The sequence below is a fragment of the Elgaria multicarinata genome, chromosome 2, assembly GCF_023053635.1.
Source record: "Elgaria multicarinata webbii isolate HBS135686 ecotype San Diego chromosome 2, rElgMul1.1.pri, whole genome shotgun sequence".
NCBI lineage: Eukaryota > Metazoa > Chordata > Lepidosauria > Squamata > Anguidae > Elgaria > Elgaria multicarinata.
Window position 1 is genome coordinate 69271877 of NC_086172.1, and position 24073 is coordinate 69295949.

The 24073-nt window shown below is 39.4% G+C and overlaps 1 protein-coding gene across 1 annotated transcript in view; it reads left to right on the forward strand.

Moving 5' to 3' along the window:
* TFCP2L1 (transcription factor CP2 like 1) overlaps window positions 1-23419 on the forward strand; it is a 44510-nt gene extending 21091 nt beyond the window's left edge. The window contains exons 3-15 of the mRNA XM_063116686.1: window positions 2428-2504; window positions 5102-5207; window positions 5652-5758; window positions 6745-6897; window positions 8428-8538; window positions 11710-11801; window positions 14766-14814; window positions 14912-15005; window positions 15468-15558; window positions 16678-16778; window positions 18532-18674; window positions 21720-21771; window positions 22899-23419. Coding sequence (XP_062972756.1) covers window positions 2428-2504; window positions 5102-5207; window positions 5652-5758; window positions 6745-6897; window positions 8428-8538; window positions 11710-11801; window positions 14766-14814; window positions 14912-15005; window positions 15468-15558; window positions 16678-16778; window positions 18532-18674; window positions 21720-21771; window positions 22899-22936 — 1214 coding nt within the window. The 3' untranslated portion in view covers window positions 22937-23419. The remainder of the gene's footprint in view (window positions 1-2427; window positions 2505-5101; window positions 5208-5651; window positions 5759-6744; window positions 6898-8427; window positions 8539-11709; window positions 11802-14765; window positions 14815-14911; window positions 15006-15467; window positions 15559-16677; window positions 16779-18531; window positions 18675-21719; window positions 21772-22898) is intronic.
* Window positions 23420-24073: the final 654 nt, after the last annotated feature.

Genomic DNA, 24073 nt, shown 5'->3' on the forward strand with positions numbered 1-24073 from the left:
TCTTAACCTGCATTGCACAGCTGGAGAAGAGTGTTCCATGTGTTTTAGATCATACTTTCAATTCATGTAGATAAATAAGTGGAGGCTCAATAGACTTGGCCAGCTCTCAGCATAAACTAAGTGCGTTCCCTAGCCTAGAACATACCCCAGAATCCTCTGCCATGCCCTGGGGTTCCATGGCAGATGTTCAGGGGACAAATTAAGGTGGAAAGCATTGAGTGAAGGTAGAACATTTTGAAGAACACTGGGTTTTAGCTCAACACATGGTTGGAGTCCAGTGAAAATTGACTTCTGTGCGGCAGATCTTTAGCGGCTATAGTGCCTCTAACAGGCATATGTCTGGTTTATGCGTATGATCTCAGTAACCTCCTGTAGGCAATTGTGAAATAGTTTCACTATCATTTACCCCAGTCATACTGTTAGTGTTTGTAGATACATTTTTGTGTGTGTCATATTTTTAGCCTTTATTTAATCTGAGTGAAATACTTAGGTCTCCAGAGGTTGTTACTAAAAGAATGTAATGCCTCTAGCTGCCAAAGCATTAAGAAACATCGTTAACTGTCATATTGGCCTAAAGCCCATACATAGAAACACCCTTTAACTGAATTGAAAGGTGATGATAATCTTTAATTATTGGATTGATTCAGATAATGAATATTAGCAACATCAAGGGAGTCTTTTCTTAGATAAGAGACAAGTTAACTTAGCTTTTTTTTTCTTTTTACAAAGAGATCCATCTTATTTCTAAATTAATTATTCAGCCACAGCTAATGCCATAATTCCTATGGCTCCATCCGATTTCTAGGACTTCAATGCAAAGTTTTTAACAGTGCTTGGGTTGTTGGAATAAATCTGTTGTTTCTGAAGTCCAGATATATAGCATTTTTCTTCCCTCTGCAGGAGGGAGATATATTTGTTATATCATTTTCTTTGGAGGATCAACCCTACAACTGGTCAAACAAGAACCTAAAACTGATTATCATTTTAGATTGCTTTGTTATACATTTATCTGCATTCTTGTGCAAGGAGAGGTGGTGGTTGCAAGAGGAACTTGAAAAACCAGTTCCTGTGTATCTGTTCCCTGGTTTTATTGTATTTGTAATTTTGCTCTTGTTCCCAACATTTGATTACTAAACAAATGTTTGTATCCAAAATAAAAAGATTTATATCACTGATTGGGTTGATATACATGGAAATGCATGCCAATTGCTGTTGGCTGCTTTAGCTTATCAATAGTCTATAAAGAGAGCTTAATACATTATGAGATTATAATTATACCATTTATACCATCTTGAAAGCCTATTTATCAGAAACAGTTATGTTACTAATAACATTTGGCAAGTCTAAAACGCAACAAGTATTCAAATCTGTTTTGAGAATTAACAGAAAGGCTCTTTCAGTTAGCCTCTACTAAATAAATACACACAAACATTTTCATACTTAAGACTTGTGTGTTAGGTTGCATTATTGGAAGCCATTTTAAGGAGAAAGTCTTCTTATTTATTTGTTCACCTATGGGATCCTATGAAAGTTACAAAGTAAATGAAAAGGACAAGATGTGGAAAAATTTAGTCACCACAATTCCTCTTCCATTACAGTGCTGTATGAAGAATATCCAAAATCCATTTTTCCCCCAAAACCTACATATGGCATGTATGAAGAATATATTTTGCAAGCCATTGTGTATATACATACAATATCCGTTGTTATAGGCCTATATTTTAGGCTATTGCTTCAGTCTTCCAGAATGCTTAGTAGCCACCATCTGATCTGAGCAGTCAGCAAGTACAATTTCTTGTTAAGGATGCTAACAGTGCAATCCTATGCATAATTACTACAGAAATTAAACCCTTCTATGTTCAATGGGGCTGACTCCCTTGTAACTGTGTTTCAGGAATGTAGCCTGAATAGTAGCAGTAGCTTCTCCTGATAGTTGTTCAGTAACACACTTGAAGATATCTTTCTGAGAGTTTTGCATATGCTACTGATCCCTTAAAAGCTCATTCTCCCATGATTCAACCAGAAACAAAAAGCAGATGCCAGAGGAAAAGTTACAGAACATTAACTGTGGGTTTGTGAACTATCAATGGTCTATGCTTCAGCCACCACTTTTTAAGATACCCTTCTTAGTTAGACTGTATAAATATGCTTCAGATCCCCATATATGACAAGTTTATACAAAGGGCTGAGGAATTCGAAGGCACTGAGCTCTCCAAATTTCCAAAACAGTGATTTAGCCAAACCCTCAATCTTTCTCTTAAGAAGAATTACAATAATGCCTACCCATTTATTGAGAGAAATCTACTATATTGCCAGAGAAAAAATGAGCTCCCTCTCAAAAGCATGATTGATGCCAGTGCAATTGTCTCTTTCTGTTCTTGCTGCAACATGCTTAAACACCTTGGAAATGTTTCCTTGAAATCCTAGGTCAGTCTTATGAAATCCGTCTACTTGAGAATAGGAAATTGGGAGAGTTTCAAGATTTAAACACAAAATATGTAAAGGTAAGGAGATTTTCTTCCTGCTGTTACATACAGGCATACTATAATAAGATGGTCATATTACTGGAAGAGAATTTACTAGTGAGATGGCAGGACATGGGGTGGTGGTGGTGGTGGTCTGTCTCCTGATCTCCTTTGATCTAAGCAGGACTATAGGGCTTTGTGGAGGTTGGTGATTTCCCATTCTTGCCTTCTATGAATCATTTCCATATTAATTATCTCCTGAGGATCCAGTGTGTTTCTGCCACAGATCCCCTATGTGTGTTAAAAGATTCTGGGGTCTGTTCTAGCACACAGTTTTGGTATGTGGCTTGTTGCTGGCCAGCCTGTTAAGCCCCAGGACTGTCTTTGAGGGCTAAGAATGAGTTCAACGCTCCGCTATAGCTGTATATTACAGGGGAAGGTTGGTCTTTAGCAACCTTTGTCTACCAACATAGGTTTTCTTGAGGAATCCCAGATGAGCTTTTGAGGAAACACAGCATTCTTTAGGAACACCATTTTAATACCACTGCTATAGACCTTTTCTACTCTAGTCAAAAAGGCAGAAATGTTCCAGATCAGAATGGCCCTTGAACTTAATGCTTGCTCACATGCTAATTGGGGTGTTTTTCTTTCTGTGTGATAAATTTAAAAAGAAATTCATGGGGTACTGGATCTCTCATTGCTTGTAAATATGTGACCTGTGAAGGGTGCTAATAGCTATCTGCCTTTCACTGTAGCTGACACACATATTTATACAGCTTTCCCCAACTTTGTGCCCTCTAGATGATTTAGACTACAATTCCCAGCATTCCTTACCATTGACAATGCTGGCTGGGTCTGAAGATGTTTTGGCTTCAGTGGGAGTTGAAATCCAAAACATCTGGAGGGCACCTGGTTGAGAAGGCTATATTACTCTGTAAGGTATAATTCTCCATCGTGGTCTCTGTACATTCATACATATGGGCTTTCACACCTGTGCGGAACCTCGTTCAGGAACTTTCCATAGCTGAAAATTGATTTCTGCAGGAACCCCTCCCCCACCGTCCACTGTGCATGCTCCAGTGGGTTCTTGGCTGTCTTCTCAGTTCTTTGAGACCAGTGTAAGGCCTTGGGACTTAGAAGAAGTGCACTCCAGTATCAAACACCAAGGAAGTGACACTGATGCACAGAGACCATGTTGGAGAAATGCAGGTTGCTTACCTCAGAGTGGTCATCTGTGCATTCACACAACCCACCCACCATCCACGCTTCGGTGTGGCTTCCTTGGTATTCGATACTGGAGTGCACTTCTTGGTCTCAAGGAACAGAGGAGACAGCCAGGAACCCATTAGAGCATGCTCAGTGGACGGTGGAGGAGGGGTTCCCGCAGAAATCGATTCTCAGCTATGGAAAGTTCCCAAACGAGGCTCTACACAGGTGCGAAAGCCCATATGTATGAATGCATAGATGACTGCTCGGAAAACTACTGTTTCAGGTAAGCAACCTGCATTTTTTGACAACATCCAGTATGTACTGTATTCTTATGTATGTAGTAAGAGGTTTAGTAGATAGTTGGTCAATACAGTCCAGCTTTAAATCAGTCAATTTGTGATTTGTAAAGAATTTTCTAACTTGTAGCTCCTCTCTGCCTTAAAAAGCCATTGCTTGGACTCTAAAATATAACATGTGAACAAGCATTTTAATTAATCAGACTGGATCCCTACCTTGCTGAAACAAAGCTGTAGTAAGCTTCACAAATTCCACTGGAGAAGCACACAGCCTACAAAATGCAATTGGATCCTGAAATACATATGAAAGATTCAGTTTATAAAATGTAAAGTGGTCCTCAGATGGATTGTTTTGGAACTTTCTCCCTATTTCCTGGGTTCTTCATTTGAATACATACCTTGGTTCCAGCTTCTAATGTCTTATCACTTAACAGATGCTCTGGTTAAATGACTCTGGGGTTATTTGCAAACACTGGTATTTGTTTTGCATATTGCAAAAGCCATTTGCTTTATATTTTTAAGATCTCTGAAGATTTAAGGCTATTTGGGTTCTGTCCTCTCAACGTCCAGGATACAGATCTGCATTTTGTTGTTCACGTTTCCTCCAAATAATCAATTTTCTTGCTTTTTAGGTCTTCAAATATATGTTCAAACTATTTTAGCTCTCCATGTTCATGGACAGTGACACCCAAAATAAATAAATGTGGGATGTGAAGTCTAGTTAGGTGCTTCACATCAAGATACAATAGTTTTAAATGTCCCGTTTCTATGCCTCAGCCATATCAAAAGTACAATTTCCTCAGTCCCAAGTGGCTGGTCATCAGTGCATTTTCAATAGAAGTTTCCCAACTGTTAACTAAGATAGGAAAACACATTGGCAAGGCTGGCTAACATAGTAGCAGAATTGTATCTATAGATTTCTCTAGGTAGATGAGATCTTTTTCTTTTCTCGTTATGCTTATAGAATATTTGGTGTATGTGGTGATGGGTGGCTTCTGTAGAGACCTGCATTGCCTTGAGTTAAGCACAAACTTTAAGCCTTCCATTGCTCTTTTATTAGAAGTGAAGCGTTTAAAAGCATTTAAAAACACTTGAATCACTGTTAACTCTGGCGTCTTCTTTTCTCAACAGAGCATCATTCGTGTGGTTTTCCATGATCGTCGTCTGCAGTATACAGAGCACCAGCAGCTGGAAGGCTGGAGATGGAGTCGGCCTGGAGACCGCATTCTTGACATAGGTGAGAACTTTTCATTATGATTCTTGCATTAATGTATATCTCTTTGAGCTACCTTTCATTCTGTAACAGTGTCAGCTATGAGTCAAGTCATGCACCTCGCTGAACAATAGTTGGATAATTTACTTCTCTAAAAAAAGAGGTAACAGTTCCTATATTTTTACAGTATGTTTTATTCTACCACCAGTACATTTTCCATTTTAGGAAAATTCCTTACAAAGGCAGATAACAGGTCAACATGCCCACTTTGTTTCTTAGTGTGTGTGTGTTTTTTTTAAAAAAAAACTATAGAGATGTCATTACAATGAGAGCAAGATGAGAAAAACATAGAATCTTTTAGTTGTGTTTCTGGTTGGTTGGCTTTTCAAATGCATCTGGTGATTATATTGCAATGTTTCTGTTCTTCAATTTTAATTTTTTTAAAATTTTAGGGGTTTTCTTCTACAGATATCCCACTGTCAGTTGGTATCTTAGACCCAAGAGCCAGTCCAACGCAGCTGAATACCGTTGAATTTTTGTGGGATCCATCTAAGAGAGCATCTGCATTTGTTCAGGTAAGGAGCGAAAATACCATCTAAGTAAATATATTTTGTCTTTTTTAAAAAAAATGTCATCCTTTTGCATTCTTTGTGACATAATAACCTGGTTTGCATATAATGCTAATGTTCACAGACAGTAGAAACAAACTTTATTTAATGATAACATAACTTAGAATGAAATAATTTTATATAATTCAAAATAAGAATTGTATCCTTCAGTGGCAATCAATTTGGAAAGGTTCATAGGAATAAATACAGAATGAATGATACTACAGAGCTACAGATCATAGAATCATAGAATAGCAGAGTTGGAAGGGGCCTACAAGGCTATCGAGTCCAACCCCCTGCTCAATGCAGGAATCCACCCTTAACAAACACATCTTCCTAATTAAGTTGATTAAACTCAACCCTTTTCAAGTAATAGAGAGAAATTAAGCCCTTTCTATTTAAACTGGCAGGCCAAAGAGAAAGTAAACTAACACTATTTTGATTTTTCTGCAAGCAGGAGAGAATAGAAAGCCTTATTCCTTAATTTTCACTGTCTGAGAGTAGCTCAGGATATTATTTATGGTAGGGTTGGGTGGAAGGAAGATCTCCAGATGTTTTGGACTTCAGCTCCTAGAAGCCCCAGTGATCAGGAATCCTCAGAATTGAAGTCCAAAATATCTGGAGAGCTAACTCCTGCCCAACCCTAACTTATGGAGAACAGCCAGCCAAATAAGCATTCACTTTAACATTCAGCTAGCAATGTTACTTAAAATGGAAAGCTGTTCAGACTATACATGTCTATATACAGCCTGTGCAAATTATTTTTTTAAAGTGTTTTGAAAAGCACTATCAGCTGAACACAGAAGTGATTCCTTGAAGGTAGTGATAGGCAGGCTGCATTTTTAAAAAATTGCTGATAGCCTTACATGGGGCAAGTTAACCCTCTTTATGTAAAGTATCATCAAATGTTCTGCTCTGGGACTTGAACACTAACCACTTTTCCCTTGGCTTAGGTACACTGTATCAGTACAGAATTTACTCCAAGAAAACATGGAGGAGAAAAGGGGGTCCCCTTCCGGATACAAATGGATACATTCAAACAGAATGAAAATGGCGAATATACAGAACACTTGCATTCTGCAAGCTGTCAGATCAAAGTGTTTAAGGTACAAGGCTAGTATGATTTCCAGAAATTGCCATTTATACTTTGGAATAATGATATAGCCACATATGAAGTTTATTATTATTTTTACTTTGTAATTGCTGAATGGTGGCTGGTAGATGGGCTTGCTGGGGACTACAGGTTGTTAGAAAAGGAAGAATTAGTGCAGTTTGAACTGGCACTGTTTGTCGGGGAGCCTTCTTACTCATTCAGTGAAAATAAATACTAAATATAGCCAACAACCATGGTGTTATTTATGCAGGAAAAGATATTCAATCTTGCACAGTAGACAAAGTGCATGGGACAGAGTAGTATAAGTATTATGTAGTAAGTTGAGTCTAGCTCCACAGTAGTTTTTTGAAAGTTGAGAATGCCTTTGGAAAGAAGGCCACTGTTTCTCACTCTGTAAATGTAGAGGTGGATGGTTTTAACTTAATGGGCTATAGCCAATATTAGTCTAACTTAAACTCAATTCACTTCAATGGGTCTGTTCTAAGTAGGACTAAATTGGATACAACCCAGTGATTCCATGGTATGTAACTAATTTATTTAAATGCAATTTTGGAATTTACAGTCCAGCATGCTAGAAATGTCAATAGCAAGTTGGAACTTTTATCAGTGGTGATCAGGCTTAAAAGTTGAAATCCAAATGGATTACTTTCTGTTTTGTTGACAAATACAGAATCCATAAATCTACAACATAGAGCCGATGAGGTGTTGAACTTAGACTAGAGAGACCCAGGCTCAAATTCCTGCTTGGCCACAAGGATTACTGGGCCAGTTGTTCTGTCAGTGAAGCTTCTACTGCACAGGGTGATTGTGGAATTTTAAAGGGATGGGAAGATGTACACCACTCTCAGCTCCTTTGGGAAAGAGTGGGATAAAAATACAGTACATTTAATCAATAGAACATTAGCAGCCTACATGATCGTAGCTGCCAGAATAATATGTATTAAAATTAGAAACATAATCAGATTCCAGTTATTAGACAAATTTTGATATAAGCCTGTATGACGACATACCAAGACTGGACAAGTCTTATCAAAGGCAGATAATGTAGACCTTTGTAATAGAGTTGCACAGTGTCAATTCTGGGAGATGTTGTGTTGCATGCTATAAACTTAGTGAAAATTAACACATGCAGGATTTCCTCGCAGTTGTAATAAAATGTCCTCTTGGCTATAAATTTCACTAGGTGACTTTGTGAAAGTCATTACCTTTCAACCTCTTGAGTTTGAAATGAAGCCAAAAAAACAATGAAGGGCAAGGCCCAAATTTAAATAATACTAGGCCAGTGATCCTAATGACTAGCTACTGCTCAGCAAGAGTAAGTTGTGTCTAGTAATGCTAGTATACTCCACAGAAAAGATATGTCCCCATCATCGCAACCCATAGTAATATGGTAAATGTACCCTTTTTCCTAGTGAAGAGTATCCATTAAGTTACAAGTGTTGCTTTTGTTCAGATATCAAGGGAACTCTTTGTTCAATGATCCTTGTAATAAATTAAATTACTTCTTCTTTGCCTTTTATAGCCTAAAGGAGCAGATAGAAAACAGAAAACGGACAGAGAAAAAATGGAGAAGAAAACCACTCAAGAAAGGGAAAAATATCAGCCTTCCTATGATACAACCATCCTCACAGAGGTACAATTGTCCTAGAGTTGTAATGTCCTGTGGCTATTTGGTATGATGGGCTGCATATTTTAAATTGATGGAAGATGACAGTACTTTTGAGTAAGACAAAAATATTTTATGATTCATTGGACAAAAGTTTGAAATTCAACTCTCTCATTCTCTCAGTGTTAGTGATTTTCAACCATTAACTGCCTGGCCTGTATTGGAAAACATTATATCCTTAACCTCCATAATCATCCAGTGAAATTTCATTCATACTCCAAAGAGCTGAAAGTGGGCATCTCTTTCAAGTCTTGCTTTGGACCCTGAAACATCAGGCCAGTGTCCAAAAAAGGATGCTGTGTGAGATTTAGGATTCCCAAATAGGTGAGATTCATGACTCTTTGTGAACAAGTTGCAAGGCTCTCAGGAGTGATCATTAGGAACAAAGGAAAGAATCCAACTGTTTCCAATGATTGATGTTGTGCTATTGGAAACCAATGCTTGCACAACATTAATAAGACTTGCTAGTGCAACGAATTTCCCAGAAAACCATCACACTAGCAAGTGCTATTGACATTGCACAAGCATTAGTTTTCGCTAGTGCAATGTCAATAGTGCTCTCAGTAGCATACCATTGGATCCTTTGAGGAGCAAGCATAGGGCATTAAGAGCCACTCACTTCAGAACATGGGTTGGAGCCAGCATCTGGATCTGAAAACAAAGTTCCAGTCAAGCCTCCTTTTAGTAAAATATTTGAGATTGAATGTATTCAATGAAGTTTTGGGCTGGTTCATACATCCAGCCTATACATACATATTTCTACGCGGAGATAGGACTCTGTGAACCACAAGCACATGCAGGATTGCAGAAGTTCCTTTGATATTGTCAGGTATCTCCAGTTTCTGTGGAACTATCTTAATATAGTTACAGGCTAGGACAAGCCTGAGGCTGATCATGTGTCTGAAGCTTGGCAGACCTGTTGCATGTTCTAACTGGGCATTTATCTGATTGTGTGGTAAAAGCTTCTGCAGTTTGATCTATGAACCTTCAGCCACTTTGCTCAACCATGGAATGAGCTTCATGCCTTTTGGTGTGGTTGTTTCAGAAAGAGAGATCTTCTTTAAAAAAAAAATGAAATAATGTAGCATTGTAGTCCAATCATGCTAGAAAACAAAATCAGTGCTCAGAGGGACTTGGGAAGTAGCTGTGCATATTGGCAACCTGGCCAGGAGCATTTGGTTGTGTACAGCTGCTGCCATGAGCAGAACTGGACTGTATTTCATGCCAGCACAAATGTATGGTGTGGAGTGATTTCAAACTACCTTACGCTTAGCAAACATATACATGATCATAGGACACCAATGGTTTGCAATTTGTACTGACTTCCAGTCCCATTTCTGAGCCCAGTTAATAAGTGATGGTATGAACCTTTAAGACTCTAAATGGCTTACAGGCAGGTTACTCAAACCCCAAGTTCATCTTCTGAGGTTCTCTTCCATGTGCCCCTGCCAAATGAACTGAGGTGGATGGCTGCTAAACAGAGGGCTTTCTCAGTGGGGATAGCCTGGTTATGGAATGCCCTCCCCAGAGAGGCTTGCCTGTGACCTACATTGTGGTCCTTTGGCACCTTTTATTCTCTCATGCTTCTAAATCTTTTGGTTTAGCTCTTTGCACTGCTGTTAGTTTTACCTTGTTTTTTTCTCTTCTTCAGCTGTTCTAATCACTTCTAAATTTTGCATTATGTTTTATTTGTGTGCTTTATTATGTTAAAATGTACTTTGAACCTCCCAGAGAGCTTCAGCTATTAGGTGGTATGAAAATGCAGTAAGTAAAATAAATGTTAACTTCCTCTGAGTCTGCTAGGAAGGTCTCATGTCATCTTCCTTGCAAAACCTCCTCACTGCAGTTTGATATTTTAGTCTTAAAGTTCACACCACTGCAAGGCACAGATTAAACAGTAACTTTAACCCCACTTATTAGTTTTTAAAAGAGGAGCATAAAGAAGCTTGCTGCTTCATTCATAAAACCTTTTTATATTTGTATATAGTTTAGCGAGTTGTAATATAATATGTCCCAATAGTTCAGGGCAGTGAGACCTTTGCGTGGAAAGTGACCTAATTTTTAAGGGACTGCCAGATTAAGGTGGCCTACCCTTGTCAGGAATGACCTTTAGCACTAGGAAGCAGGAAATCATATAGCCCTTGCTACTAAAGAGTTAAATATTTGCTAATGTTTGTATTTGCTAAGGAGTGAAATCCTATGGAATGTCACAGATTGCCTCTCTTCCATTAGTTGCAAACAGAAGAAATGTTGAGTTGGTTTCAGATTTAGTCATAATTCGAGTAAACCCATTGAAATGAATGGGACAAATGAGTCGTGACTATAAGTCCCAATGATTTCAATGGATTTAGTCTAAATATGACAATCTGGAACCAACCCATTGACTCTGTTCAGACCTAACAGTGGCGTTCAACAGCAGTTTGTAGGTTAATTAGCTAATTGTGGGGGTGCATGCAGGCAGCTTCCAGTTTCCAGCAACTATCTATGAATGCGGCCTTGGGGATGTTTGTAGGTTAAACAATCCCATAACTTAACTTAGGGCTGTTTAACCCACGAGCAACCTCAAGTCACCAGGTTCAGATGTCATGGAAACAACCTCTGAATGCTGCTTTCATAGATTACTTGAAACTGCAAGCAGCCCGTGCATGGTGCTTAAAACAAAGGAAGAGCCATAGGTCAGTGGTAGGCACATGCTTTGTGTGTAAACGGTCGCAGGGTCGATCCCTGACATCTCCAGATAGGGCAGGAAAAAAGTCTGCCTGAAATTCTGGAGAGATGGTGCCAGTCAATGTCAACAATTCAGTTACTAACTTAATTTCTATAGTCCAGAGGTGTTACTGTAAACACAATGGACTAGAATCTTTATACCTTTGGGCATGCATGAGTAAAATTCTTTGAAATTATTCCCTCCATGCACAAAGGTAGCATGTTTTAAGTTGATCCCTTTCATGTGTATGAGCCTTCTACTAGAAAAATCAGAAAATTCTTGAATCAGAGTGCGCGTTTTTGGTATGAAAGATACATTCATTTCACTACTGATGATGTGGAAAAAAGTTTTGAGAAAGAATAAGACTAGAGTTTCTCATTATTTCAAAACATGCTCTTTTTAGTGTTCCTAATTTGGTTTTGTTTAAACAGTGTTCTCCATGGCCAGATGTGCCTTATCAAGTGAACAACGCTCCGTCTCCGAGTTACAACAGCTCTCCAAACAGCTTCAGCCTTGGAGATGGGTACGTGATAAATATTTTTATCTCTTCAGCTGACAGTGGAGCTCCAGTTTTGTGTATGAGTGTGTGTGTGTTTTAAAAAAATGCTTCCGAGTATCAAAGATTAGAAAGCTTAACCTGGCATTCAGGCCAAGCTTAAAGTTGATATACTGAGATTGCAAGATCCATCTATGTGCAGTTGTGCTCTTACACAACTCCCACTCACTTGAAAGATACTTACATATGGGAGGGTTCCTGATAGGTTGTGCTCAATTTATTTTATTATATTTATATCTGTTCTTCCTCCAAGAAACTCAGGATAACATACACAGTTCTCTCCCCTAGCCCATTTTATCCTCACAGCAGCCTTGTTAGGTGGGTTAGGTAGAGAGATGTTGACTGCTCCAAGGTCTCCCAGTAAGCATCGTGGCTGAGTAAAGATTTGGACTTGAGTCTTCTCAATCCTAGTCCAACCGTTACACTACTCTAATTAATCAATAGTAAAGAAGGATTAGGTCTTAAAATAAAAAATTTGTAGAACAACATCTTCCTCTTTAAAGTATTGTGTCTTACCCAGCAGTAAATTAATAATTCTGATGGCAAACTATCAGTGGTTGTGTGTGTGGAGTCCATGAACTGATTATCTAGATCAATTTCAATCTGGCTTCAGGTCTAATTTTGGAACAGACACTGCCTTGGTCACCCTGTGGGATAACTTTTGCCAAGACAGGGACAAGGGGAGTGTGGTCATGGCATCCTTCTGGATAGAGAATTGGGAGTTGGAAGCCCTGCTCTGCAGTTGTTCTGCTCCTACTTGTGTTACAATAACTTGTGTTAAAGTGGTTTCTCTCTTACCTGTGGGGTTGATTCCAAAGAGTAACAGTGGGTGACCATTCTTTGGTCCCTTGGCAATTTAGCTATGGAATTCAACAGGGTACCACCTTGTCCCAAATGTTATTCAACAGCTGTATGAAGTCACTGGGAGTAGTCATTAGGGATTTGGAGCCAAGTGCTATCAGTATGCTGATGTCATGGAAATAGAGCTGTGTGCCATCTGAATCAGGTGAGGCTGTGCAAGTCCTGGATCAGTGCCTAGACTCAGTGACGGGCTGGATGAAGCCAAATAAGTTGAAGCTGAATCCTGGCCAGATGGAAGCCCTGTGGGTGAATGGGTCCTGAGTCCAGGAGATAGGCTCATTGTCTGTTCTGAATGGGGTTGTGCTTCCTTTGAAAGATCAGGTTTGTAGTCTGGGGTTACTCCTACATCCATCACATGGCAGCTTGGAGTGCCTTTTACAAGCTTTGGCGGGTTCACCAGCTACAGCTTCTCCTGGACAGGGATATCTTGGCCACAGTGGTACAGGTTCTAGTAACCTTAAGACTGGGTTACTGTAATGTGCTTTATGTGGGACTGCCCTTAAGACTGTTCCAGAAGCTGTTGCTGGTGCAGTATGCAGCAGTTCAGCTGTTGTCAGAAATTGCCCCCTTTCAAGATGTAATTCCTTTGCTGAGGGAACTACATTGATTGCCTATTCCCTACTGGTCAAAGTTTAAGGTTTTGCTACCAGTATATAAAGGCCTAAACAACTTGAGGCTAGGATACTTGAGAGAGCATCTTCTCCCTTATCAACCTGCCTGGTCACTGAAGTCATCAGAGGGCTTGTTCCTGGTGGTTCCACATGGACCTATGGCCTGATTGGAGTTCACCCAGAGAAGAGAAGAGCCTTCAGTGTGGTTAGGCAGGTTCCAACAGTGTGTTGTTTTTGCATCTCCTGAAAACATTTCAAGAAGTCTTCCTTGATAGACCAGCCATGGTTTTCATTTATACTCTTTTTTTTTAATGATACTTTAAATATGGTGTTTTATTCTTTTTACCTTTTATTGTTCACCGCTGTGGAATCAGTTCAGATATGGAGCAGCATATAAATATTGTAAATAAAAAAAAAATTCTGCACTGATTCTGCAAAAAATGTCTTTTCCACTACAGGAAGGATTCAGCTCAAAAGTATGGGGCAGAATCCACTGGGGCGCTTACACCCCAACAATTCTGTTATGCCCTACCAATTCCATTGTACAAGTAACCCCCATTGATTGCACAAGAGTAGAAATGCCCATTTCTGGAAGGAAGAAGGTTGGCTGAGCTCACATAAAGGAACACCTCTGGTCAGCCTTTCCCCAGAAATGAGCATTTCCACTCATTTCCCTGGTGGAAGCCCTGAAATGAGCGGAAATACTTGTTACTGGAAGGAGGCTGGCCGGCTGAGCTTCCTTATGCATTTTCGCTCATTTCAGGGCTTCTCTAGGAAGTGTTAAATCTCCTAGAGAAACCCTGGGAGAAGCCATGGGTTCTGCTTGTGCAGTGGAATTGGCTGCTTGCAGAAGGGAATCGGCAAAGCAGACAGGAATCGCTGGGGGCATAAGCATCTATCTCATTTGATTCTGCCCATGGACCTACTAATTAAATGAAGGGACAGTTTAGATGCTCAACAGTATCCATGCATACCAAGAACAGATGTTTTTATCTTAATATGTGGCTACTGTTTAGCTGTATTATACTAGTGTTGCAATAATAATAATACAGCACCATATATAAATATGCCCTTACATACAGAAAAAAATTGTTTCCTTTTAAAGAAACAGAACAAAAACATTTTGACTTCTTTTAATGGAGTTGGTCTAGCAAGCAAGAGATCTCTGCATTGTCTGTTACCTTCTACTATTGATTAGGCAACTTCTACTTGGCACATATTTAGTTTATAAATGCTGTCCACAAATGGATGCATATTCATGGAAAGACCAATCCAAACAAAGTAACACTTTGCAGTTTTTAGTTCAGGTGAAGTTAATAACCTCCTAGAAAAGTAGACTTAGACTTTTGTTCAACCAACCCAACTAGAAAGTGGAGAGGCGGGGGGAGGGGAATTGCCAACATTACTGATGGGAGACTTAAAATTCCTTTTTTCTTTCCCAACTCTGTACAATTTTTAGCAACAGTTCTCCAACTCATCAGGTGGAGCTCCTGCCTCCCAGCAATGATGTAAGTATTTGAGATCATGTTAATGTGATGCTTTTCTTTTTTTAGGACACTGGTGAACAGTTCATTTCAAGACCCTCTTATTCTTTTTGCAATGTAGCATCTCCTTCCCTCTGCTTCTATTCAAGATGCTCAGCAATGGCTTCATCGAAATAGGTTCTCTCAGTTCTGTAGACTCTTTTCAAGTTTCTCAGGTATGTGTGATAAATCTATTCAAGTAACATAAACATTGGCCTTCTGCATAAGTAGTTTTATTGTGAAATAGTTGCACACTAATATCATAGTGTCTTTTCTCTCAAGCTGCACACTTGTGAGAATACTACACATTTCCAGTACTTGAGTAGCAGCATTTCTGTACTTGGGAAAATGTGGTATTTCTCACAATCACAGAAGATAGGACATCCATTGCTATTGTGAAAAATAGCAAGTGAAAGCATATCTAATCTGAGAAATAACATCTCATAATTTTCTCATATTTGTATACTTTTTTTTAAAAAAAAAATCTTTAGAGATTATGTGCTTCCTCCCTGTCTTGCTAAGAACGAGTGCATTTCAGCTCTATACAGACAGATACTCAAGCCTGTGAGTATCTGTCTGTATAGAGGCTTCTTAATCATTTTTCTGGGGTAAAAACAACCTTTGCTTGGAATGTGTAGGTGCTGATTTACTGAAGATGTCCAAAGAAGATTTTGTTCAGATCTGTGGCCCAGCTGATGGCATTCGACTTTTTAATGCCATTAAAGGAAGGTATGTAACACATCTTATTGTTACAGCATCAGTTGTCAAATTTATTAATTTTTGTGCAGTGTTGAGTATTGGAACTCAATTGTTTGGGGAAGGTAGTAAAAATACTTGCAAGCAACTCATGTGGCGCAGAGTGGTAAGCGGCAGTTACTGCAGCCGAAACTCTCCCTACGGCCTGAGTTCGATCCCAGCGGAAACTGGTTTTCAGGCAGCCGGCTCAGGTCGACTCAGCCTTCCATCCTTCCGAGGTCGGTAAAATTAAGTACCCAGCTAGCTGGGGGAAAGGTAACTGTGACTGGGGAAGGCAATGGCAAACCACCCTGCTACAAAGTCTGCCAGGAAAACGTCAGTGAAAGCAGGCATCCCTCTAGGAGTCAGCAATGACTCTAGTGCTTGCATGAGAGGTTCCTTTCCTTTTTTTCCTGAGTATTGGAACTCAATTGTTTAGGGGAGGTGGTAAAAATACTTGCAAGCAACTACTGGTCCCCTTTGTATCTTAATACCAACTATATGAGGTAGGTTAAGGTGAGAGATAATGATTAGCCCAAAGTCACCCAGTAAGCTTCGAGAATGTGCAGGGACTTGAAGTGATCTGCACAGTGGTTAGAATTCATGTTATGAGAAAAAGAGGAGACTAGCTCTAGTGCTATGAAATGTCAAAAGAGTTTTCTTTATTTTTCTTATCCGAAACGCAAAAAAATGTTCAAAAAACTTTAAACCAAACTTCTGAGCATTTGTAGAAGTTTGGTTTAAAGTTTTTTGAACATTTTTTGCATTTTGGATAAGAAAAATAAAGAAACCTCTTTTGACATTTCATAGCACCAGAGCTAGTCTCCTCTTTTTCTCATAGCCTTTTCGTGGTGCTTTCCCCCTCTTTTTCCACAATAGAATTCATGTTATTCTTATTAACTGTATTCATGAACAGCAACATAGTGGTTACTGATGCAAGACTGGGGTGTTGTACAGACGTAAAGCATATTTGTGAACCGCCCAGAGAGTTTGGGCTATGGGGTGGTATAAAAATTATTATTATTATTATCATTATTATTATTATTATTATTATTATTATTATTATTATTATTATTGAATAGTACTGAAGAGATAATCTTTTTTTGCCTGTAGGAATGTAAGGCCTAAGATGACCATTTATGTCTGTCAAGAACCTGAGCAAAATCGATCTCATCTTCATCAAAAACGAGAGAATGGAGACAGTAACTTATGTAGTAAGTGTTTTGTTCTTTTGGCTAGGTTTTCAAGCCTTTCGTGAGCTGTAACGCAAATCCCACAAACTCTGAAAAGCTCTGGCTGCTTTAATCAAATATATCCACTCATAAGAGCATAGGAAGCTGGCTTCTACTGAGTCAGACCATTGGTCCATCTAGCACACTATCATCAACATTGAAAGGCAGCGGTCTCTAAGGTTTCAGGCAGCGGTATTTCCCAACCCTACCTGGTAATGCCAGGAGTTTAATCTGGGACTTTTTGCTTACAAGGCACGTGCTCTACAACTGAGCCATGACACTTTCCCTCTATCCTTATCCCACATTAAGGCTGTCATTTTGAAAATATTCACCTCCCCCAAAGAATCCAAAGTCAAATAACTTCTCCCACCAACACAAACGGTAAATAGCTATTCAGCCAATGCACTCAGGCCCAAAGCAGATATTACTTTAATTCCATATCTAACACATATGTTTTTTAATTTTTTTTTACTTTAGAGTAGGCATTGGAAGGCAATTTAGCACTTTACCCCCCCCCTTGCCCCACACTAGGGTCATGATCTGGATTGGTGGGGGGCCTGTACCTATCCAAGAGTAAAAATGAAAATATGTAGCTGCGGACCTAAAGGGCCGGTTCACATGATGACCACAGGCCACCATGGTGGGCTATGGAGCATGCTGGTGGCCATTTTGAAAATTCAACCCTCAGCAGAAGCTTGCCATGGTTTGTTGTGTTGCCCAAACTTTGGTGGCAGGGGTTGTTTGATGGTTAAACAGTGCTCAAATAAGTCATGGTCTTTTGTAGGGTTAGCTGAGAGTTGTTTAAACCTCAGACAATCTTTGCCACACAGGTTTGGACACCACGACAAACCATCAGGGGTTGAATATTCGAAATGAGCTGTGGCATGCACCACAACCAACTATGCCTTAAGTTTGTTTCCCCTTCTCAGGTTTTCACTTTTCTTGCCCTCAACCCAGGCGATTTTCAACAGGGCATCCTTTTCCCTAGTTCTGTTGAAGTCAATGCAGCAAGATGGCTCCATTGTCTTTAAAAGAGCTGGGGGGAAGGGTCCCTTCACAAAAAAACAGCTGGAGGGGGGGACCAAGCCACCCACATCCAAGGTCCCTATTGCCCGAAGGCTCTTTAGTGAGGGGTGGGCTTCTCCCCCAGCCATTTTTCAGCAGGGCACCCTTTTCCCTATCTCTATTAAAGTCTATAGAGTCTGTTCCTGGGTTATCATGAAGTCTGATTCTTGAGCTCTTGTTTAGGGATTAAACAAGTCATAATTTACTAAGCAATCACCTATAGTTTCTTGTTGAGTTAACTCTGGGTTGTTTAACCCCTAAGCAACCCAGAGTTCTGAGTTCAACTATCATGATAACAACCCAGGAATGCCCATTCCTTAGTTGTTGATTAAAAGCAGGGAACACACTCGCTAGTTGCTGCTTGGACCTGAAAATTCCTGGGTTAAGCAACCCAGGAATTGTTGTGACGTACAAATTGGGTCATTTACTGCAACATTAAAAATGGAATAGATATCATAAAATAATCTGAGTGGGGTGGCCTCTTTCTGTCATCAATGTGAACCTAAAACAAAAGGTGAATTCTGCCTCTAGGACAGTAAATGACTTTCTGTTCTTTGCCTTGGATTCCTGGTGTGCTAAAACAAATGTAAAGGGTGAAGAGAGGCCTTGAATATATGCAAATCTTAGGGTGGAAGTTTAAAGCTTTCTCTTTCTCCCAATACTGTTACAGTATACCATGCTATCTTCTTAGAAGAGCTGACGACACTGGAATTGATGGAGAAGATTGCAAATTTGTACAGTATTTCCCCACAGCAGATAAACCGGATCTATCGGCAAGGACCTACAGGGATCCATGTATTAGTGAGCAATGAGGTAAGGGTTTAACTAGAATACATCTCATCTGATGTTCGCTATTGGTGTTCAGGACACCTAGCTGACCTTTTTCATATTAAACATGCCTTTTCTTGGAGGAAACGTTTGCTTTTGGTCAAATGAGAGCAAGAACTCCAGTTGATTTCTTTCAACCTTTTCCACAAATGTCTCATTTTATTTTCTTAAGTTAAATATTCTCATGCTATATATCCCCAGTCTTTTCTACATATTCCCAGTCAGATGCATGCTATTGAATCACTTACAAAACTTCATTGCATATGACCTCTGGAGAAGCATTAAAGCAAAGAGCGAGACTCCCAGCACAGCTACAAATGGAACCTCTAATATTTATTCTGAAAGTCTGCCTACCGTTTCACCCTGATAATTTTGAAACCTTCAATGTTTGAATAGTTATGAAGTGCTTTAAGGCAGCCTCGGGAAAGGGGAATTGCCTTGACCAATTTTGGTGCACCGAGGCCCTTCATGAAATACTTTGGTTACTGATTAACCACTAAGATTGCCTTATTTTTGTGCTCTAGTGGCAAGGCAGAAAAACTGATGCAAACAAGAGGCAGCAAATGTATGTTCTTCATGCATCATTAGACATGGTGTGTGTGTGTGTATGAGGGCAGTGTTGACCTTAATTTTGGAGAATATTTCTGTGTGTGGAAATAGTTGGGGGAGGAAAAACCTTAAATGCTTAAGAGCAGTATTGTGGGGAAGGAAACATAAATCTAAAAAAAATATGGACAAAACAGCAACTGTCACCTATGATCTCTACCAAAACGTGGCAAACTTATGGGACTGAACAGATGTTGTGATGGGTTAAATACTAGCTTCATTGATGCCTCTAACCTTTTTCAAATTATTACTTTAACAGAGATAATTAACACTGGGGTATACAGTTGCTCAATGGAAAATGTCATCATTAACAATTTTAGAAATCAGAATATTCTTTGGGGATGTCGTAAAGAAGTACTATGTATATAAATGGTGTGGTTGATGTTCTCTGTGTGACTTCTGTGAAAGTATAATGTAACTGTGTAGGCCTGAGGCCTAATGCTGTTACTGTGTTGGAGGCCTGTGTGAAGGCCTGCTTTGTGACCTTGTTCAGAAGGGGGAAAGAGAGATGGTCACTTTTAATATTGATAGGTGGGACCTGGATCTGGTAAATTCAGGTTTGATTGGTCTGGGAAAAGAGTGGTTGGGAAATGACAGTTGAAGTCAGTTTTTGGTCAGCAAGGGGTTTGGTTGGTGTGTGAGAAAAGGGCTAGGGAAGAACTAAAAGGAAGCTAAATACCTACAGCTTGAATACTGCATTATTTATTGGCTCTGTGTGATAACCCTACATGACTGGTGAAGATCAGTAGTAAGGAGCAGGTGGCTGTGTTATGCCAGGAGACTGCCCTAAGATCTTACCAAAAGAAGGTTACAGAAGCAGGCATTAACAACCAGATAAACTATCCAAGCAGCCAATAGTACAACAAGAGAAGCTTTGGTGTCACAGAAAGACTGAGACCTGGTTGTGGGTGTATTTGGCTGGAGTGGAGGTTTAGGGAATTTGGCCTGAGATAAATCAATTAAAAGTTTGTATTAGCAACAGTGTCTCTTGAATCCTTAAGCAGTGTCAGCAAACATTCTTTTGAGTACCCCAAAGTATACCCTTATATATAAAATATCCTGTTAATTAACCAACTCTTTTAATAGTTCACCCTGGCTCTAGTGGCAGTGACCATGTCATGCCTAAGTCTCTTCCACCAAGCCACTAAGAGGCTGTAAAGTATTCTAAGAAGATTGGTGACAGCAGAAAAGGGACAGTTTGTGGAGCTCTGAGATTGTGATAGGAAGTTCCTTAGGCCCTGAAAAATAAGCATTTGCTGGAAAAAATAAGATTTTCCCAGAAGTAGGATAGCCCAGTGAAGGAGCAGTTTCCTCATAGATGTGCTTGTTTACTTCGATGTCTAAATCAGATGGATTATCTCTTGCTTGACCAAACTGTGGTTAGTGTATGTGTCTGCAAGTAGTCACACTTCCACACAAGTTTTTTATATCCATAGGATGGTTCCTGGAATGTAAATGTAAAAGATTTCCCCCCCTACACCCAAGTAGGTGCTTTTGCAGATGATAAAAAAGAGGCATTCCAAAAACCCTAAGCCAAAATCTCAAATGAGTGCTCAGAAATAAAAAAAGTTTTATTGTAGTACATTGTTTCCAGCTCCCCAAAACCATTCTGCATTTTTGTCCCTTGCTGCCCCATATTCCTGGAACTACCTCCGAGAATGCCTAAGTGAGACTATCTCTTTTAACTTCCCATCTCACCTGAAAACTCATCTTTTCACCAAAGACCCAATATCCTGCTACTCTAACTATGCCCAAGTATGTGTTGCTGAAATAACCACAGATAATAGCAGGTGGTATGCCCAGTGCATTCCTATCTAATAATCTCATACATTTAGGGGCAAGCAAATCTTACACTGTTCATTCTACTGTGTTATTGTCTGTTTTTGGATATTGACTGTTTTTGTTTGTATTTTATGCTTTTTATGGTTTAAAATTTTGTATATTTCTTTATATTGTTCACTGTTTTTAACCTTTGTAAACCGTCCAAAGAGCTTTGGCTATGGGATGGTATATTTGTCTTGCAACGAGACAAATGAAGAGTTTTTTAAAGATTGATAATCTGCCCCCTCATTTCTGATGTTTTGTAGCACTGTGTTAACATCAACTATTCAGGAATCTGTAATTCACACATAGAGTTGAGGAGGCTGCATGGATGATTCTGCAAGAATTTCTTTAGGAACCATCTTATGATTACAGAATATTAAGTCAGAATGAGCCTTTCACCTCTCGAATTAGAATGGGATCCTTCTTAAGAGGCCAATTGGCCTCTTTACAACAACCCACTCTCTGCATAATTGATAGTTCCCTGCATTTTAATGCACTGGCACTTTATTGAATGAAGCTTAATGAGAAAATGTGGGGGGTTTTCATTGGGAGAAGGTATTTCCTTTTTTAAAAATCTGTTTAATTTGTCTCTTTATCCAGATGGTACAAAACTTTCAAGACGAATCTTGTTTTGTCATCTCTACATTAAAAGGTATATAGAATCATAGAATCATAGAATAGTAGAGTTGGAAGGGGCCTAAAAGGCCATCTTCCCATAATAGTTTGTTATCTTCCCATAATAGTTTGTTTTAAGCAGAATTGTTTTCCCAGAATAAGGGGATCAAAAACTGGCAGACATAAAAGCAGCAAATACATAAACAGCAAATACATAAACAGCCAAACAGAATGGTCCTGATGTGATCTTTTCTTAATGATGTGATCTTTTCTTAATGGGTCTCAAACTGAAGGATGAAACTTCTAAAAGCAAAAGGTGTAAACTTCCTACAGATACTCTACTTTGAGTATCAGAGGCACTTGGGCTGTAATTCAACTGTTTAAATATACAGCAGCCAGATAGCACCCCTGGAGCACTCTTCAGAAAGCAATAATCATGCTGATTGGATATTTGGAGAGGGGAGTGGAATGGAATGAGCAAATAACTGCAATTGTTACAGCTTTTTGAAGAGGACTTCATCTCAGTGCAAGCCTAGCAGCGATTTCTTAGCCATCTAGAACACTGGGTTGTTTATCCCCCAACAACCTAGAGTTCTCAAGGTTGTCTGTTGAGAAAAATAACCCACACTGCATGGTTAACAAGTCACCGTGGCTGCATTCAGACAACATAATAAGCCATGGTTCAACAAACAACCCACAGTTCAAAACAGCCCACACTCATGGGTTAGCATGATCTGTGATCAGCCCCATATATAAGGGCATCACTTGATTTGCTCGATGTTCGATCATTCTTAGCCAAATATTTGAAGGTCCTCCAGTGTTCATCCAAGTTTACTGGTTGCCAGCATAACTATTTGTTTAACTATTCCTCTTTACCATTGTCTTGTTGCCTCTTCCACCCCTACACACAACATACCAAGCTACTACTTTCCATAATTTCACTAAAATCACTTTGCATTTTCTAGCACACCACATCCCATAATTAAATGCTAAGATGACCTTCCAATACATGCAAAATCTTTTTGAAAAATTGACATTTTTATAGTCTCTTTTTGTGCAATCTACATCTGAAGAAAGTACAAACTGATGGAATTTGTAGTAACCTACGGGGGCAGAATCCAAAGATTGCAATAAAACACTGACAAAAGTTTTCTTATCTTACAGCTGAAAGTAACGATGGCTACCATATCATTCTGAAATGACCCATCTCTCTATACAATGGGACTTTGAACATCTTAACAATATGATGCCTCACTCCGTATTACTGCAACCCAGACTGGAAAGATTGAAAACTCATTTGGATAAAGTGCTCCTATTGATTGAATGCCCTAACATGAAAAATTTTAAGTGTGCAGATTTCAGAGTCGTGGGGACTAGAGAATGCCTTTGGAGTTTGTTTTCTTACTTCTCTTCTTCTCTTTTAGGGCTTATTAGCTATATGATATTTTGGTTCATTATTCAAAATCGGGTACTCGTTTTAACCTGAGCAAGTGAAAAAGCACTTCTCCCAAACCACCAGGCTCTGGAGTTGAAGGCTAATCACCCTGGATACAGATGTTATTTTAACTGAGCCTATGTTTCTCTTCTCTTCTTAGGTGGTGTACAATAACCAGTCAGCTATGGATGTTTATAATTTGTATTGTTTGGGTTTTATTTTAAAAGAAAAGCTGCTGTCATCTAAGCTCATTAGGAAAGTTTTTTTTGTTCCTTGCTGAGTTAGACAAACACCAGGTAGAAGGTCACTCCCCCTCCTTTTTTTTGTATTCTCCTATATAGCTAGAACCTACTTTTACATTTTAATGATTCCTTCCTCCACATCCTTAGGACTACAAACTAAAAACAGGACAAAGTGGAGGGCAGGGTAAACCTCAGCTGAATTATGCCCCTATTTGCCCCATGAAGCTCACTGTGATATACTAGAGGAAGAAAAGTGACTGACCATATTAGGAGAGAGTCAAAGAAGTGGGAGGTTTTGCTTCCTCTTTCCTGCATCCCAGGTTGCAACTCCCCCATGGAATTCAGCAGGAGATTTGACTTGGGAAGAAAACAAATTGGTCACACCTGTGAGTGTGGGGTTTGCCCTCACAAAAACCTACCTCACTCCAGGGCAGGGAGCAAGCTTTACCCTTCATTCAGTGATGTGATAAAGAACTGTGGAGGTGAATTGGCTCCATTCACTTGTATGGCAGAAAGTTACTGGTTTGGTCAGGGAACTCCCACTCTCTGCCTTGGACTTTTACTGTCACTGCAAGTGAGAAGTCTTATCTTGCCCCTCTCCATCCACCCCCTTACTTCCAAAACTCTCACATTAATAGTGTTGCTAAGAGGGGAAGGAAAGA